Below are 18,336 nucleotides of genomic sequence, written 5' to 3' on the forward strand. Positions count from 1 at the left end.
CTACGCGTCACTTCTAAGCTGGCTAACTCTTTTTTTCTTGCTTCAGCTTCTTTTGCTTTGGCTTCCACCAAAGTGGCTGCTGTTTACAGCACACAGACGCGACACTCACACTCGCACACGATGATTTATTTTCTTGTATTACTTGTTTCTTATGTTGGTTTGTTGCTGTTGCTTATGTTGTTGTTGCTGCTGCTTGCATGCGCATAAATTAAAGAGCGCGCGAGAGCGAGAGGGAAGTAGTAACACACGTCTGTACACAATGAAAACCTGTTTTTTTATGCTTCCAGTGCGTCTCTATGGGTGTGTTGTTGTTGCCTGGAGGCGAGAGACGCTATGCGGGGGTTGGCTTTTTGGAACACTGTTTTAGGCACTTGAACTTTACACCCTCGAATCCTTGTTTACGCATTCGATTTTAGCGGACTTTTAGTCAGCCTTTCAACTCACCAAAATTCATAAAAACATTTAAATAAACGATCAAATTAAGCGAAAAACACGGAACACGAAAAAAGTGTATACAACTTCACTGATCGACGGCCATTTTTAAAGTGACCCTGGCGGGCCTCTTTAAATATACCACCAAAATATACTAAAGTTACGGCCGGTATTAAAGAGTACCCCTAATATACCGCACCGAGAAGCTGTGGTGTTTTTTAGTGCCAGTGAGGTATGGCAGCGCCGTTCGTTTCTCTCCAAGGAAAAATACAAAATAAAAACTAATATGAATAAAATAAGGCAGAAATAAAGTGCAATAAAAGTCCAACAAAGAGAGGTGAAAAGTGCAATACACCATGGCCTCAAAGTAAGTGCAATTGATAAGGTTTTATACATAGTGCAAAAAACATAAAATCGCTCATGCGGATGTGCATGTGTATGTGTGTGGGGGCGGCGCGCTGTGTATGTGGGGGTATTTTGTGTTTGTTTTGAGCTGCAGCATCCGCCCCCGCCGCCACCCACGCCCACCCCCTCGCCCACTAAACTTGCATTCACATACACAGAAAGTGAAGAGAAGAAGAGCACAGAGATAAGTATCGATTGCGGGCGGAGAAATTGATAAAATGTCAAAGTTCACATGATTTCTAAACCGGTTAAATCGGTAATTCAAATTTGAATTTCCTTACTAGTGTGTGTGTTTTTTAATATAAGCTTTTGTTAATGTTATTGCCAAAAAAAAATAAAGTTCTTATCTCACGTCTACACGGATATGAAATTTCCAGGGAATCCCCTCATAAATAACGGTATTTCAAAAGTGAAATTTATGTTTAGGTATTGCAATTTTAAACACGTTATAATTTATCAGGAATCAGAAAATGATTTTTTAAAATCTATCATTAGTGTTAAAAATCTCCACTTAAAAAATAAAGTTTAATCATTTTATTTTATCTCAAGTGATTAAAATTAATAAACGATCTTTTTAAGTATAACATGTAATATTTCAGTAAAAGTTATACAATAGATTTCAAAAGTTAATCACTTTTTCATTTCAATTTATACCATCTAAAATGTTATTTAAAAACTGTTATATTTTAAGTTTATTCAGTTTCGCTAGTAATTTTAATTGTTATTTAACCTTTATAATAGTAAAGAAGTTAGTGACTAATCCATTTAATTAAAATGTTTTTAATGACAGCAGTTTCAAAGGTCAAAAACCTATTAGTCATTTAATACGTTATCATTTTGGTTGCCTAAAACGTTAGAATCTCACGTAGCAACCGTTAAAAATTGACTTGGGAACTCCCAATAGAAATTTTTAACCGGCCAGGTGTTTAATTTAATTGTGAATCCATGATTATGCTTTTTCGAAGGCATGATGTAAATTAATTTGAAGCAAGTTAATTGTCACTTCGAAGGTTACCACTACCAACTGGTTTTCGCCATATGTGTCGATTTTATTGTATTCCCTGCTCAATTGCCTTATTGGATGGGAATTTTGCGATCATTTGTAAAATACATGCCGAATTAGTAGGTGGACTGAAGTGTTTCCCGTGAAGCAGAAGTGTGATTTTTTTGTATCTTCATCGTCAAAATCAAAACTTGTTTGCTACTTAATTATACCAGCCTTCGTTTTGGGCTCGAAAATGACCAAGCGGTCGGTAGGTTCAGGTAGTTATCATTCAACCATAGACAGGTCATCATGTCTCGCAGTTTGTGCGCGGTGAGTTGTGGAGATTCGCAAATTGGAATTAAGCAAAAATATTGATTATAATTAAATTTAGCTTTTGGCGATTCTCATCGTTCATTCGACCAATGCGGCACCTCAAAATTCCCCCACCATTGTTCCCCAAATTCGCACAAATGGCTTCCAACTAGAACCTCTCAACCAGGAATACTTTCTCAGGTAGATTTATTCAAATTCTACAAAAGACGGGCCATTAATTAGTTATCCCCTTAGAATCGAACATCCGGGTGGCACTATTCGCCAGGAATCCGTGAAACAGAATGATGCCGGTCATCTGCAAGTCAGTGGAGTGATCAATCAGCCCTATGAGGATCAGGGGGCCAACTTGGTCCTCACCTACGAGGCTGGTCCCAATGGATATGTTGCTAAATACAGCTTCGGCAAGGGTCCACCAACGCCCCCTCCTCAAACACCGCTTTTTCTCAGTCCCTCTGCCCTGAAAACCGCCGCTGGTTAGGATTAAGTTTTAAATAGGATTATACAACTGTGAGATTTTATGTAAATATTTTTAATAAATTCGGTACGAATCCAGAAATTAAGACGAAATTTAAATATAATGTTTGTTTAAATAAAAGTTTATAATGTGTAAACTATTTCGCCTTTATTATCACTTATAACCAGCTGATACGTTTTGATTTATAGACCAAATTCGATATGCCAGTTAATATGATTTTATGTTGTGTTATATAAAATAGCTCTTTCAATTTCCATATAGGAAATCAATCTGGGTTCTTAAAAACACTCAATCTATAAAAACGATGAGCTCTTTACATTTTATGACTTTTGAAACAAGTTCCCTAGTGTCACACCCATTTGTTTGTTCAGATTATATTTAGTCTCGGTTCTACTGTAGATAGTGCACCATGTCTCGTACTTTGATAGCAGTGAGTAGTCTACTTTGGAAAGAATTAACTTTTCTTTTTAATGATAAGAAAGTGATATCCTTAGGTGCGAACTCTTGTCGTCGTGGTTCTAGTCGCCTTCTTAATCGTCGTTCTTGGTCCGAAAGTCGAATTTAGTAGTGTTCAACAGAAATCGCAGTGGTACGCACTCAGGTATACCAAAAAACCATTTTGTTAGAAGTAATAGAGATAAAGAATCTATTTTTCTAACAGAAAAGAATATCCGGATGAAGTGTTAAGGAACAAAGTAAAAGAGACTGTTCTTGAACTTTTTGACGAGCAGCCCATCGATGAATTAAACCCTAGAAATATTAAGGACCTTCCGCCACCTATTATATCTTTACAATTAAGTGGTATAGCCATGAAAACCACCCTTGGATAATCTCTGTAATGTACGAATTTTGTTTGCTAAATTATGTTAATCATTTTTGAACGTTAAATATTAAAGCGCACGACATACCTACAATACAAGACCGCTTTATAATATGTGTTTATTAACGATTCCAGTTTTAGACCTGTATTGGGTTATTCTTTTGCTTTTGTTTGTTAACTGCTGCATCTATCTAAAAATGTCAGTCTTTAGGCAACCTCCAAAAGAACATCATGGTTGGAACACTGTTAAGCTCTGTAAGTTCCTCTGAGATCTTTGCATTGCAATCTGCTTAATAATAAAATATGAAATATATGTAGGTTCTATTGATTTTGTCTCTGAGTCTGGTAACTTCGGCACCCACTGCTTCGGTTACTGGACTCGTGCCTTCTATTAACGACAACGGAGTTATTTTAGTTCCATCCGAAAAGAGTTATTATCTAAGGTAAACTGTGAATCATAATCGGTGAACAAAATCAAGTGGTTTTCATCTCGTAGAATCGATGTATCTGGAACGGGGCGTGAGGAGACCGTTGAGGAGATTGCTCCGGAGACGCTTCTAGTTAAAGGAACTTTTGGACAACCCTTTCCAGGATCCAAGTATCTGCTGGTCACCTATGAGGCCGGACCAAACGGATATGTGGCCAAATATAGCCTGTCGGAAATTCAAAACCAAGTTCAACATCTACCACCTGCTGTTCTAAAAACTGCCGCCGGATAAATTTTATAGAACATTAATATAAACTGTGAAATGTTAAAATTCGAAGTGAAATTATCAAATACAAAAGAGATTTTATAACACTTTATTATAAAGATCATGTCTTTGTTTTAATATTTGAACCCAGTTTTTCAAAATATACTTAGATCTGGTTTCGAAGCTGTTAAATAGAACCTTGACTTAAATTGCTTAAATATTTAGATATAATCAAAAGCTTTTCTTACAAATGGTTCATATAAAAGAACTATTTAGTAGTTTATCTTATAGCATTGTCATATAAAATGCCTCTCAAACTGTAGTGTTGAGTACAGACCGTGATATATTTTCTGTTGACTTTGTTACCCTCTGAAACTGGAATCGATACCTTTGGCATTGAAGTGGCCAACAGTTCGATGCATAGATTGTTTGAGAGTGCGGCACTCGAACACCCGCTCAACCGCAGTGATAGAAATACGAAACACGAAATACTCGGAAGCTTTCACCTCACTTCTCACCTGTTCGTGAGCGGAATTCTGATCACGCTCTCTAGTATCACAGTATGTCGCACTTCGTATCAGGCAGCTGGGCCACATCAGAGTCAGACAGTTGGCATTGTGCGGCGATATTGGCTTGTTGACTTATCAGAATCGTCGGTTGTTAAATGTGATAAGGGGCCAACGATGCAGCGTTAGAACTGGAAGCTCCCAAATCCCCTATATTCGGGAATAATGTTTCGGGATTGGCGTAAATCCGGCCACAAGCGATGGCGGAATGTGCATCAGAAAGAAAAGCCTGTGATCCTGACCGAAAGGTTACTTAAACTCCTATTTTATATTTTAAATCAATGAAGAAGTTTCTTAAACTCTGTGAAATAAAATTTACAGTGCACTATGGGCAAATATTCAGTCCTTGAGGCATAAACTCCAGTTTTAAAGATACAAATCTAAAATTTTTGTTATATACTTTTAAGGCTAAGATGTAATTTCGGTTTTTGTTGCTTTTTGAATCGGACCACATATTCATCCTACGCCCACGCCGCAGATATACATTTGAAGGCAAGGATTTAAAGAAAATGTTGTTTGTGTTGGTAACTGTAATACAATTTCTGTTTTTGTTAAATTTTGAATTGGACCAAGTCTCCATCAACCGCCAACGCCGCATATTTACTTTTAAAGGCAAGGATATAAAAAAAATGAATTTGTTAATAAATATTTCATATTTAACGCCTTTCGCAACAAAACTGAAGTATCTTCTTGTTTGATATTTTTTGCCAAAAAGAAGCACCATGCCAAATTAATGGCATCGAATTTTCTTTTTCTTTCGCCAATTGAGATGCCACCTTACGCCTTAATCGTGGTCCTGCCTCATTAGAAGTTAGGCATTTGCGACCAGGTTTGTCGCTTGGCAAGCCCTTTTCCAAAAATGAAATTTTCATGTTCGACGAAAGCCGCAGGAAATGTTCTTCCTTGAATCGGTCTATTATTCTATGACATTTTGGCAAATTACGACTAAAAAAGGCAACAATCTGCTTAATTTTTTTTTGACTATTGTGTGCTGACTATCGCTTAATTCGATTCCGTTCATAGTTTGCAAAACAAATTCCATCACAGCGGTTTGTTGCCGGTTGTTGCCGATACAAACATTAAGCAATGTGTAGTGACAGAACTCGAATCCAACTACAACATGGAGGTTTTACGTATAACGTGCAAAAAGTATTGATAGGGTTCGATTAGCAATTGTTTTGTTTATAACTTCCTATTTTTACCTTGCCTATACTCTCCTATACTCACATCTTACACTCCACAGAAAGCAAAAATACATTTCTTATTTGTCATCTAAAAACTAAGCGACAACTCATCAAACAAATGGACAAAAAGCACATATAATAAACATTCAGTGTTTATAATTTATTTAACAATCCTTCACTCTTTGTATCCATATTTAAACTTTTTTGGTTGGCTTACAATAACCAAAGAAATCGAGGTGTGAAAACTACAAAGTTTTTCGTCCCTTTTTGTAAACGTGTGACCCTATTTCAAACTTTCGAATTTCTTAAGGGAAAAAATAGCGAAAAACGCCAAATAAAATTCTTTGAAAATGGATTTTAGGTTCCTTTAAGTATTGTAAATAACCACAGAAGGTCATTTATGTAATACTGAAGAACAAAAAAATTTAAAAATGCCTCACTTTCGAATTTTTTGCCCATAGTGCAGTGAACAATAACTTATTAAGCAACCAAGTTTAAATTGATCTACATTTTTCCTAAGTGCTCACCTGCATACCGGTTTTGTTAAAGCTCTAGTTATATCATTACCTGAATAAATTTCGAAATTCTGCTTAATATTACAAAATAAACGCAAATTTTTCTTATTGTTCAATAGCAAAACACAAATTATTCTCACCGTTTTATGGTTTATATATCCTACACTTCCAGCTATTAAACCCTCTTAATTATTCATCCATTACATATCCATTATTACAGGGAGACGATGATAGTGTTTGTGTACGACACGGAGTGTCTGACAGATGAAGCAGATGATCCCATATCGGCGGTTCTGTATTTCCATCCAAGCTGGGTCTCCGACTCCCAGAAAGTGGCTCTATGTGGACAACTTATGGGCACCTCGTACTTCCTCAAAGATTGCTTCTTTAATCCCCGCATCCTGGCCCTCCAAAATGGCAAGTTTGTGCTCAAGGAGTTTGGACGTTTTATCCTGGTAAGATCATATCTTGAGTTTCACTTAATAAAAATAATAATAATATAATATATTTCATTCACCAGGCCATTGGCACCGATCGGAATATTGGGGATCAACTGCTGGAACATCGCGCCGATTTGCTGAGTTCCCTGCTGAAATTCTTCCACCGAGATGTGCAGACTCTGTATGCCCAGTATGCTGCACCGCCCGCCCTGAACCGCCGCAATCTCAGCGAGAAACTGTACCACATCTTCGAGACATATCTGCCGATGCTGCAGCGAAATGGGAATACGTTTCAAAATGTGCCCAGGTTGCGAATGCCGAAGGTGAGTGGTTAAAATTATGAATGTGATATAGAATTAACGGAGATTTCCCTTTCAGACGGCCAGTCACATTTTCCTGGAGGCCATACAAACGCTGCAGAGCTGCCAGCAGACCAAGGGGATCCTGGGGGGAGCCATTCTCTATCACAACAAGTTAGTTTGTCTAGCTAGAGTATACAAAAACCTTCTTTAATATGCATTTTCCCCTTTAGAGTGGTGGCCTCCCAACTCAGCGACATGGTGACCAAGCATTTGGTGCTCACAGATCCCCTGCACATCCGCACGGCTGCCGAGCAAGTGTCCAACCATCGTGACTTCCACATCCCAAATGGAGTACAGATGCTGGTGGTTTACCTGGAGCAAATGCAGTACCGTCAGTTGGTCGGCGAGGCACAGCGCGCCCAGAATCTGCAGATGAGCGCGGCGCAGCTGTCGCAGAGCGGCATGCCCTTTCAGTATGCCAAGCGGAAGATAAAGCGCGACAAGTCGCTCATCTTTACCCACATTCCCGAGGAGGAGCATGCGCCGGAGCAGCCGGGAGAAGGAGGCGGTTTGCCACCTGCCAGACCGAAATCCATGCGACCCACTCACCTGCCGTTGCGCATAAAGAGCATGCAGAGCAAGGAGCTCCCCGAGTCGGGCATTGCTTCGATTAACTTTGACGAGACCGACTCCTATCCGCAGTTTATTGGACGCACCAGCGTTTGCAACACTCCCATGACCGAGAATAAGGTGCTGCCGGTGGCGAATGTCATGTCCATTTGCGCAAATCCCGAGGAGGAGGCGGGCAAAGAGGAGGATGTCCACAATTCCAATGGCAAGGCACATTCGCGACGAAATTCATTGAAATTAGATGTTGAGAAGTTTTTCCAGAACTTCATTAGTAACCCGAATAAGCAGCTGACACGAAGGAAGTCCTCGGCAGATCTTCAGGATGCACTGCGCGCCATCTCCAAGAAGCTGAACAACTTTACGCATGGCTTCAAAACCGATGTAAATCGGAATGGAAGCGGCGATGGTGGAAACGCCACCTCCACCTCCGATTCGCCGGATTTCATAGAGAGCGACGAGAAGATTGCCTCACGGACCATCAGCGATCCCACCTATCCGGTATTCAACACCAATGGCCAGCAGATCTCGCGCAGCCTGTTCCAGCAGTTTCTCGATCAGTATCGCAAGTTGTGGGGAGTGGCCAGCGAGCAGGCGCATGAGGATGCCGAGCTAGCTGCTCTGGTGGCCGAGTTCCAGGAGTTCAACGCGGAGATTCAGAAGCTGGACGAGCACATGAGACAACAGGCAGCGGAGGCCTCCTCCGCCGATCGGAATTTGAATATTTCTGCGGCCAAAACTCCGGTCGATAAGCGCTCCATGACGCTGCCCTTGAAGTCAGCAGGGGAAGCTGGATTTGGAGAGCGTGCATCGGGACGCAGTGGAGCTGGAGGCGTGCCACTAACTCCGCTGATGGCCAAACTATCGGTTCTCGCTCTCAGTGAAGCCACGCCCATCGAGATTCAAACTCCGCTGACAAGCAGTAAGATTTTCCCACGGCGCAGCTCCCTGAAATGCGAGGATGCAGTGGATGCCCTGTCCACGGTTATGCCCACTGTTCCTGCTCAACCACCGGGACCTATTCAACCGGATGGCCTGCATCGCACGGAACTCTACATATGTGGTCAGCAGAATATGACCTTGCTTTTGCTCATGGAGGATGGAACCTGCCAACAACAGCCGGTAGTGCAGAAGATGGTATGTAGATTATTATTATTTATATTTCAATTTATGATATTTCCCTTTATTTAGTTTGACATTTGCGTGGCCAAGTTCCCGCACATGGAATCTCAATTGAACCAGACTCTCAACGTAAATGTGGAGGGCGATAATCGCGATGGCGGCGACTATAGCTTCATGTGCGTCGACTCCAAGTGGGATGTTCTGCAGCGCAATGGGCCATGGAATCCCCTAGAGCTTAACATCCTGGAGAGCATGCACTCCATACATTCCAGTGGTCATCATCTTACAGATTTGATCTTGAGGTGAGTTTGATTTCTATTTAAGTTCTTTAAATGATTTAATTTATAATAAATATTTTAACAGATCCCACGACTCCGTTTACTATGGCCACAAGAACGGAAGGACCGAGTTCTTCTACAAGGAGCCTACCCATCAGATCCACGGCATTCCACCGCCCTCGGATCCCATTGGCAATATACAGATGCGCGCCAAGTCGCGACTGGAACGCGATCATTCCTACATGTTGTTCTAGGATCGCAATCGCATAATATAAACATATTGAATACTCGCATGCTTAGCCAAAAAACAGATAATGTTAACGGGGTTAGTCCCCGAAAAATAGCCAACTTTATGCCATCCGCTGTTATTTACTTTGCGATCTCTGGCTGATTCCTGCGCGAGTCCTCGCCGGTGGTTAGGATAATGTTTCCATATCATATACACAACACAACCAACCAAGGGAACTCAATTTTAAACGATCTAAATTTTACTTTGACTTTTATACAAACAATTTACAAGAAACATTGCCGAGCTTTTAAGCAAACCATCCCAAAGAGGCTCTCGTGGGAAAGCAAAAGAGAAATGAATTTTAAACGTGCCGCCTTCAGCCAGCGAATTATTTTGCCTAGTTTTATCCCTCACTCGATTGATAGAAAGTACAAAAATGTTTTATGCTTTTATGTTTACAATGTCCAGCACTGTTGTTTAATTTATAAGCTTGTAACCTATACAATTATTTTAATTATTTTGCATTTGCTTTAGCACTGATTTCGAAAGCCAAAGAAATTAAATCGAGAGGTTTTAATTGTAAATATAATACAAGATTAGATTCGTTTAGGCGGAATTATTTGCCACTAACTTAAAGTTTCCGTTCTGTCCAGATGCAAACATATATGTGTATGTACTTATCCTAGCCGTTTCTCATTATCAAATATTAAGCGCTTTGTGCCAATTTTAAATGCAGGTCAAATGCTAAAAACTAAAAACCGTCGAATGTTTAAGGAACGTGAGAACGAATGTTTTTAACCATACAAAAACAGTTTACGCAGTGCACTGGTGCGAGAGCAAACAACTATTTTGAGAGTTTTGCGTTGACTTAGCTTAAATATACATACAATACGGAATACATAAATACCTAAACGACATTATTTATATATAAATATTCATATACGAAACAAAGACAGGTATTGTTTTTGTAGATTTTCAAGAATAAACCGACAAACGTTGTCTGTGTTTGAGAAATACTTTCGAGTTGAACTCACTTAACTTTGGAATTTGGATTAAGATTAAGATTAAGGCTAAGACTAAGGCATTTTCATCACAATCCAAGGAACTCGACCGTAATACTTGTAAAAATAGTAATCATAGGCTAGTTTGCCCAGGATGAGAAGAATGAGGCTTGCGAGTACTCCGTTCAGCCAATCGATGGGATGGATCTGGATGCCACTTTCCTCGCTAATATTGCACATCTCCTGACGACTGAGTGTGAGCACCTTGGCCAGCAACTGATCATCGTCCAGGCGGTAGGTGCAGCTCATATTCCAGGCATCCCGCACGATATCCTTGTACTTGGTCAGCAACTCACGCATTCTGCTGCCGAACTTGCAGGTGCAGTGCCAGGGGTTCCTGCTGAGCAGCAAGAGATTGGCATTCTCATTGTCATCGAGTGCATTGTCGAAGGCATAGACATGTATTTTTCGGAGATTGTTGCCGCGCAGATTGAGCAGCCGGAAGTTCTGCAGCCAATAAGTGTCCTCTAGGTTGTCCACATTGGAGATCTGGTTGTTCTCCAGCTGCATGTCCACCACGTGGCGATAGTGGGGATTGTCTCGGAGTGGGTTTATGTCAGTGATCTGGTGGGAAATTAAATATAAGAAATTAAATAAACTTCAAGGGGTTCTCTTCTAAATAAAAGACAGAGAGAGAATATTGTTCTTGAATTGAGAGCAATTGTTCTTGAAATTCCTGTAGGCAGAATTCTCTCTGTGAATGAGAGGAATAATTTTAGAAAGATTATCTTACCATATTATCATTGATGACTAGAGTGGTGGTATTTTCGGGCAAAAAAGCAGGCAGTCGGTGAAACTGCAAATGGGAACAGTTGACCGTATAGAGGGGAATGTGCGTCTTGGGCAAGATGTGATGCATAAGGCAGCTGCAGTTCCTCAGATCCTCGTGGGATTGACACTGCTTCTTCAGCTCCTTAAATTTAATCAGTTAATTAATCGTATGTTTACCGGTTGTTTAAGAAAATTCTTACCAACTTAAAGTGCATAACCAGGAGCATCTGGCGCTCCTTGTACTTTCGATCCGTGCAGATGAGCTCATCTCGATCGACCACCAATCTTCCCTTTTCCGGCTGCAAAAGCATCCACTTGAAGTTCCGCGTGCAGTTCCACGGATTCCCCGCCAAATAGAGTTGCTCGAAATTGCGGGGTAGCAGCAAAGGACCATCCAGTTGGATGAGTTGGTTCCATCGCAGGTCCAAAACCTTGAGGGGATGCACTCGCTTAAAGGTTCGGGATGAGATGTACGAGAGATTCGTCCACGAAATGTTGATGGTTTGCAGTTCTGACATCTCTGGGAAGTCGAACTTGAACTCGGTGAAGCCACTGTATTCGATGGTCAGGGATCGAAGACGGGGCAGCTTTTGAAGGTCCCTCAGATGATTGAAACCATCCTTTGGCCAGCCGCAGAGGAGCATTTCCAGAGCAGGCTGCGCTCTACTCAACTTTCCAGAGTGGCTGTAATGAGGAAAGTTAGGATTAAAATCTATTATGAAGCTTAGTGTCCCAGAAAACTAGAAATTTAATTTTATGAGGTCCGTTTTCACGTCCGTTTGTTAAATTTAAAGTACAGTTAAAACCTTGAAATCAGAGATTTAACCCTACTTTAAGCGACGAGAAAACGGCCCTAAAAATATTATTTTAATGCTAAAACCTTTTTTAAATGATATTTTATGATGATTTATGGTTTTAATGTTTGGTAAGCAAACGATTTACAATACTTTCGGAAACATTTCAAAAAATATATTCATTTTTGAAGAGTTTTTTGATTTGTTTTAAACAAAATACAGATTAAAGATTTATTGCAACAACAGGAAGCTTTCTGTATATTTTTTCGTGGTAATTCTGTAAAAAAGTGATTTAAGACATATAAAGCTGCCTTATACTGAACTTGGGATACATGAAAATAACATATTTCCAATGATACTAATAATATGACTAGGAAATGGAGAAATACACATGTAAACAGAGTTCTAATAATACTCACTTCAGAGCCGCCAGGTTGTTCATTCCGCCAAAGCACTTTAGAGTACCATTTCGGGTTAGCCTCGAGCAGTTTCCGCCCGCTGCCTCCGGAGCGGATGACCAGTCCAGGCAGCTGCTCCCGAAATTGGGCATCGGAACGATCTGGGTGGTAATGGTGGCCAGCGATGTGGTGGTCGTGTCATTCTCATGGCTCTCATCCGCGACTCCGTGGCTCAGTCTAAGTAACAGATAATTGGTAAGTAAATAAATATCTATCTCATGATGCTATTTTTGGCCCAGACAGCCCTCAAATTGGTGATAATTTGGCCGCAGTGCGACTCTCGTTTAGGGCCAACTTGATAAGCAGACGCCAGGTAAGTCTTAATTGCTCGGGGAAAACACAGATATGGGATATAGAAACAGAAACAGATACTGACTATTTTATTTGCTCTGTTTTTCTGGCCCCACAGATGTAGGAAATCTACTTTTATATCATCTTTAGTTCCAAAGAACATGTTCTATTTTCCACCACTCGCCTTTAAAAATAGCCAAGAAGCATTTAATGGTTCGGTTTCAGGCACTGCAAACTGCTTCTAGCCAACCGACTTGAGCAAATATATCACCTAATCTGAACGGTAGCTCAACTCCGGGTAGTAAGTACGAGGTATATCTGCGTAGTATGGAAATCTTGTTTGCTCCGCCTATATGGCGATGATATTAGCCGGCGGAGAACCGAAGTATATCACATGATGCTCATTTAGCACATCTCGAGGTGCTATATCACAGGTTGACAGACAGACAGAGACCGGAATAATTTTAAAAAGACACGTTCTTGCAATTGAAGATCCATTTCCCCTTAATCCTATTGCTAAAAGTAGGGGTAGGTCAGTGGAAACTTTGGGTAATATATCTACACGCTTATTTCCGAAATAAATTTCCATATATCAACAAGTTTATGATAAACACCAAGACGCTGCCAAAAATACGCACGGAAAATACATACATCATCATTTAATATACCCCGGCGCGTTTTTCTAGGGATACTAAGTGGGTCTAACTGACAATTAACAACTTGCGTTCGAAGTGTTAAACTCAACAATACACAAAGTGATATATTATAGCACCAAAAAATATTTACTTAAAAATCCAGAATAAAGGCATTTCAGTAGCAGCTTTGTTTGATCTGAAGTGGTAGCGTTTTTGGGAACGACAAATATTTAAATTCGTTTGGTATTCAGCTCAATGTGGTTTATAAAGCCAAGATCCTAGCTGACAGAATTCGACACTCTTTCTCCGAGTGGGCTCTCAATTATCGTTAATTAACATTGGCCAATTCGAAAGGCACACAAAAACAGACGCCCGGACCTGTATTTCAATATTTTCTGAAAACGAAATATTTCTTTTTATTTATCCCACGAAGTTTCACTTAGTGCGCTAAAATGTTTGCCAAGCGTACAACATGGCGTATGCGTGACGACAAGTAATGTCGAATTTAAATTGAAAAGTATGCCTCAAGACATTTTTCAGTTGACTTTTGACCATCGGAACAATTGGCATGCTATTTCATTTAGACAATCAAATCGGTTGAGTAAGAAATTCATATGTACTATGTTCTTTGATGAAGAGAACAGTAAGTATAAACCGATTTCATATACCACCACTTAATTTTCTACTATTTTACTTATCAATTCCCCATTGACAATAAATCTAAATAAATCTACTTATGGATCCGTCACGACAGCCGCTGTCAATTGGCTTTTGATTCTCATTGAGATTGCCAGATAGCTGGCGAAAAAATAAATAAGATCAAAAAGATGACAAGAAGAAATATGGAGCGAAGGAAACACAGAATCTATAGAAAACCAAAGCAGATCTAAGAGCAATTTAACGTCATATATCATTTTGATTACCGAAACCTTTTTTTAGCCTATGGTGTGATAAGAATTTTTAAATTAAAGGCAAATACCTGATTCCCTTACGGAACTCATGGCTGTGATACGATTTGCTTGGGGTGAGCGATAAAGGTGGAATGAAATTTCGGTTTGTTTTTTTCGCCTCTGTTTTGAATGTTGAGGAAGTTGCCACCTTAGAACTTTATGGCCCTAATTGCCCCATGTGCTTATGGAATATTAAACTCGTTGCTCGGAATAAAACTGTCATATGGGTTGTCTAAGAACTACAAACAATTACGGGTAAACCAGCTTTTGGGTTCCAGTGAACACTATATTATATAGACACTCCAGTTGTCTAGTCTTTATTTTAGCCATAAAACCCAATCAGTTCGATTCGATTTGGCGCGATGATAAGTAACTTTGCATGGGCCTTATAAAAGATTTACCATGGACTATAACCCACATATGGCCTGGCCCAGAATAGGATTTAGTATGTTTATTAATAAATCGTCGAGTGCTGTAAACATCTGATAACAGCGCCCTCATTACATTACATCGCTCATACGCCGCGTGGTCCATTTGGGAATTTACCTTAGTAAGACCATGCAAAACAGCAAAATTCCTTTCGCCGCCCCTTTTTGAAACACTCTGCTTGCCATGTTAATTTTCAGATATTTTTAAATATTTATTTTAAGACTGTTTATCCGAGTTGCGATCTGTTTTCATTCCGAATATTCCATTGTCACGATCGCCGTTAGCAGGTGTACGTCCAATCCGTTCAAATCGAATTACTTTCGCTATGCTAAATACATAATCAAAAATTTGTTGTTTTCCGCGCTACGCCGTTTAATCGCCACGCATCCGCGTATCTATCCGCACTGTGCTACTTTTTTCGCGTTTGAAGTTCAAATGCGGCGCGAACGCGAAACGCTTGGGCTTTTGCCGTTTCTTCTTCTGCCGCTCAGCGGGTATTATATTTTTTGACGCCAGAGATCTCCAGCGGCAAAACAGCTGACGGCGAGAGTGATATAGACTTATCAATATACAGCGCTCTCTATACATTTTTTGGGGGCTCGTTTCGACTGAGAAGCAGCTGTTGATTTTCGCCAGGCGCTGGGTGAAATGGTGGGGGTTTGATTTACGATCAGTGTCAGGGTCGATTCACGTGGGCTTATATTGATCGTTCACTCTGAAAATCCACTCCACCAAGCGCCGGCTGAATCATCTTCATCCACTACCCGGTTCATTGGCATACAAATTACTTATAATTTAGACAGCCACCAATTTGAACGCTTTTAATGGCCTCGGCGGCAGAATAAAAGCAATTAACAATCATGTGACATAGAGTTAATACCTTTCTAATATGTTTAATCGTCTGGTCTGTATTTGTACACCAAAATATACATTTAATTTGAGGGCTAAACTAGGGAATATAGTTAACACAAACCGTTTCGACTAGGGTCTTGTGTGTGTGCCAGTGCAATGCGTACATAAGTTTGACTAAAAATTGCGTGGTCTAGTTTTTAACAATTATTTGGTTTCGAGTTTCCAGCTAGGTGCTTGTGCATTGTACATTGTACTTTCTAACGCTGCAGGCAGTTTAACTAGAGCTCTGAGCTTCTTTGGACCGGTGAAATGCATCGACATTGATATACTATATACACAAATATGCGTATGTTGATAAGATATTTTCTATGAAACTTTGTAAGCCTGCCGCGAGGCCGTGAAGGTACAATTTGCCTGCATTCTGTCTATTGGACTTCTCTAGGTTATAGTTTTCAATCGATATCTCCACCTATATTTGCTTCAGTGGAAGCATCGCCCGCTGCTTCGTTTGCAACACCACTGGCGTTGTGGATTTTCTCGTTGGTCTCGGCCTGCTTCTGCCGCTCGTAGGCGCGAACATCCTCGAGGGTCATGCCATGCCATTCGTCCAGCCAGGCAAAAGCCTGCCGATGGCCCAGCAGGAGAATCTCCTTGATGCCGCGCTGAATAAAGTCCTCCACTTTGGTCTGCAGACCCCAGACTTCGAAGCTGGCATGGACCACCTTGTAGGAGCACATGATGGGTTTGTCGGTGTCCCGCCATCCCTCAGTCAGTGGACCGCGATCTGGGAATACAAAATATATTAATATTTATCCCTAGTCAATGTTTAAACACATTACTTGTCTTTTCAGATTTGTAGAACTTGGGATCCTCCTCCTTCTTGTAATGCTTGGCACTGACTTCATCGAAAGCTATATCCAAATGATCCACAGTTCGAGCTTTCAGCTCTTCTTCCGTGAGATCCAAACACTGTCAATCATAACCATTATTAATCAATCAATCAGAATTGTTTCTTGAGCTGTTATTACGTTTTCTGTGCTGCCATTATTATCCTCGTACTTCGTTTTGATGAGGACATTTAACTTGGGTATGAAGGAACACTGCAAGGATATAATTGGTTAGCGAAGGACAACCGAAATAGAAGGCATACAATTACCGTGTATTCTATTAAAAGTTCCAGCCAATTACGGTCCAATCACAGCACATGAAATTATAATGCAAAATCAAAAATAAATCAATAGGCCAGCTCATCAAATATAGCTCAAGTGCGTATAAAGTGTTATTTTCGGCTGAAAGGGTTTAAAAATACAGTCCCCTGGGTTTGATATAAAAAGAAAAAGCTCATTTGGGGTATTATTTCACGTTCTAAGCGCTTAAGAATACAACACACTAGGGACTAATTTAGATTTGTCAAGAGATTTGAGGCCTTATGATAGCAAAGCTATAACAAACATGGAAAATGAGTATCGAGAAGTTTTAGATATGATATCTAAACACTTTTATAAGCAATCAGTCAGACGATGACCAAAAAAATAAACCTTGTCATGATGTTCTAGACTTTTTAAATAGAAGTGGCTAACGTGACCATTTGTAAACACTGAAAATGTTATTTGAATGTAAATAGACCAGCTTGTAATGGATTCCACCCTCGAAGTCAACGACCCAAGAGCCAGAACAAACCCCATCGAGTGCATAACAATCCTCATCGAGTGCATTGGCCACCATGTAATCTGATTTTATCAGCCTATGCGATGGGAATAGCGACAGTTGTTAACAAATTGCCAAACGCAGATTGCAGGCGCATGGTGCCTGCTTTTGATCGCCGTGAAAGCCGAATCGATGACGTACTGGATGGGTAAACAGGTGTGCGTTTAATGGAACCTTTATCGGCAGACGTACCCCCACCACAAAACCACAATAGATGATGGTCTAATGATAACGTGGAATTCTTGCTGGCCCCCAAAAACACATGATGTTTCCAAGACCATTTGCCATATGGCTGAGGTACGAGGGCGAGGGGGGAATCGCCGCCTCAGGAATACACAAATTGGGTTAAAAATAGAATGGGATGCGCAGTAGGCGGTGGGTGGGCTACCGTTACTGCTCACCTGTTAGCGTGTAGGGATAGTAGTTCCACGATTTCTCTATCACATAGAAGACGCGCGGGCAGATGGCCTGAATCCAGTAGGGCAGTCGGCTGAAGTTAGGGAGTAACATATCATTAGTGGACTATTCTGATCCTGTATCCTAAGGAAATCTTACTTGGACAAGTGGATGTGCTTCTCCGTGTACTGACCCTTGCCGTGCACGGGATCCTCGCAGGGCTTGTTCTCCACCACCTCGACGCCCTCACCCTCCTCCGATTGTTCCAGGCTATGGCGCGCTATCATATAAAGCTGTCCGATCTTGTACTGCAAAATGATGAAAGAAAATCGTTAATTGCGTGTAAGTAATAGCGGATATTAAGGTCAAGGACGTACCTCCTCCACGGTGAGCGGCATGCACACGCGGTATTCCTTGGTCAGCACCATTTCTTTGGCGGATGCGGCTGCCGGAGAAAATCCAAATCGAAACTTTTAACGTTACGCAAAGCGACACACACGCGACGCAACGACAAACCAACAACAAATGAGCAATGTGGCCAGGCAGCGCACTTTGGATATATCTTGGAATTTTAAAATAATGCGAAA

The 18,336-nt window shown here is 40.7% G+C and overlaps 5 protein-coding genes across 6 annotated transcripts; 3 read left to right on the top strand and 2 right to left on the bottom strand.

Annotated features, from left to right (window-relative positions):
• The first annotated feature begins 659 nt into the window (after positions 1–659).
• On the top strand, positions 660–10,419 carry HPS4 (Hermansky-Pudlak syndrome 4 protein). Of its 2 annotated transcripts, none has more exons than XM_017139146.3 (7): positions 660–799; positions 6,628–6,862; positions 6,928–7,170; positions 7,226–7,320; positions 7,380–8,913; positions 8,968–9,200; positions 9,262–10,419. In XM_017139146.3, exons 1-7 carry the CDS (start codon positions 789–791, stop codon positions 9,428–9,430), a joined length of 2,520 nt encoding a protein of 839 aa, XP_016994635.2. In that variant the 5' UTR covers positions 660–788; the 3' UTR covers positions 9,431–10,419. The 2 variants fall into 2 exon arrangements, with proteins under 2 accessions (XP_016994635.2, XP_016994634.2); XM_017139145.3 differs by lacking the exon at positions 660–799 and adding an exon at positions 4,741–4,956.
• On the top strand, positions 1,671–2,633 carry LOC108055700 (uncharacterized). The gene is made up of 3 exons (XM_017139150.3): positions 1,671–2,152; positions 2,214–2,335; positions 2,390–2,633. Exons 1-3 carry the CDS (start codon positions 2,132–2,134, stop codon positions 2,631–2,633), a joined length of 387 nt encoding a protein of 128 aa, XP_016994639.2. The 5' UTR covers positions 1,671–2,131.
• Positions 3,653–4,226, top strand: LOC108055701 (uncharacterized). Its single transcript, XM_017139151.3, has 3 exons — positions 3,653–3,705; positions 3,769–3,893; positions 3,947–4,226. The coding sequence occupies exons 1-3, from the start codon at positions 3,682–3,684 to the stop codon at positions 4,167–4,169; spliced, it is 372 nt and encodes a 123-aa protein (XP_016994640.2). The 5' UTR covers positions 3,653–3,681; the 3' UTR covers positions 4,170–4,226.
• A 62-nt stretch (positions 10,420–10,481) lies between the features above and the next one.
• Positions 10,482–15,408, bottom strand: swi2 (Protein singed wings 2). Its single transcript, XM_017139147.3, has 5 exons — positions 14,912–15,408; positions 12,451–12,666; positions 11,438–11,921; positions 11,200–11,379; positions 10,482–11,030 (listed from the first exon to the last, which is right to left on the bottom strand). The coding sequence occupies exons 1-5, from the start codon at positions 14,977–14,979 to the stop codon at positions 10,482–10,484; spliced, it is 1,497 nt and encodes a 498-aa protein (XP_016994636.2). The 5' UTR covers positions 14,980–15,408.
• A 263-nt stretch (positions 15,409–15,671) lies between these two features.
• Positions 15,672–18,287, bottom strand: rdgBbeta (cytoplasmic phosphatidylinositol transfer protein 1). Its single transcript, XM_017139007.3, has 7 exons — positions 18,127–18,287; positions 17,909–18,057; positions 17,755–17,843; positions 16,803–16,810; positions 16,675–16,746; positions 16,486–16,615; positions 15,672–16,430 (listed from the first exon to the last, which is right to left on the bottom strand). Exons 1-7 carry the CDS (start codon positions 18,175–18,177, stop codon positions 16,099–16,101), a joined length of 831 nt encoding a protein of 276 aa, XP_016994496.2. The 5' UTR covers positions 18,178–18,287; the 3' UTR covers positions 15,672–16,098.
• Between the last annotated feature and the right edge of the window lie 49 nt (positions 18,288–18,336).

Source organism: Drosophila takahashii, chromosome 2R (genome assembly GCF_030179915.1).
Source record: "Drosophila takahashii strain IR98-3 E-12201 chromosome 2R, DtakHiC1v2, whole genome shotgun sequence".
In the NCBI taxonomy this organism is placed as follows: Eukaryota; Metazoa; Arthropoda; class Insecta; order Diptera; family Drosophilidae; genus Drosophila; species Drosophila takahashii.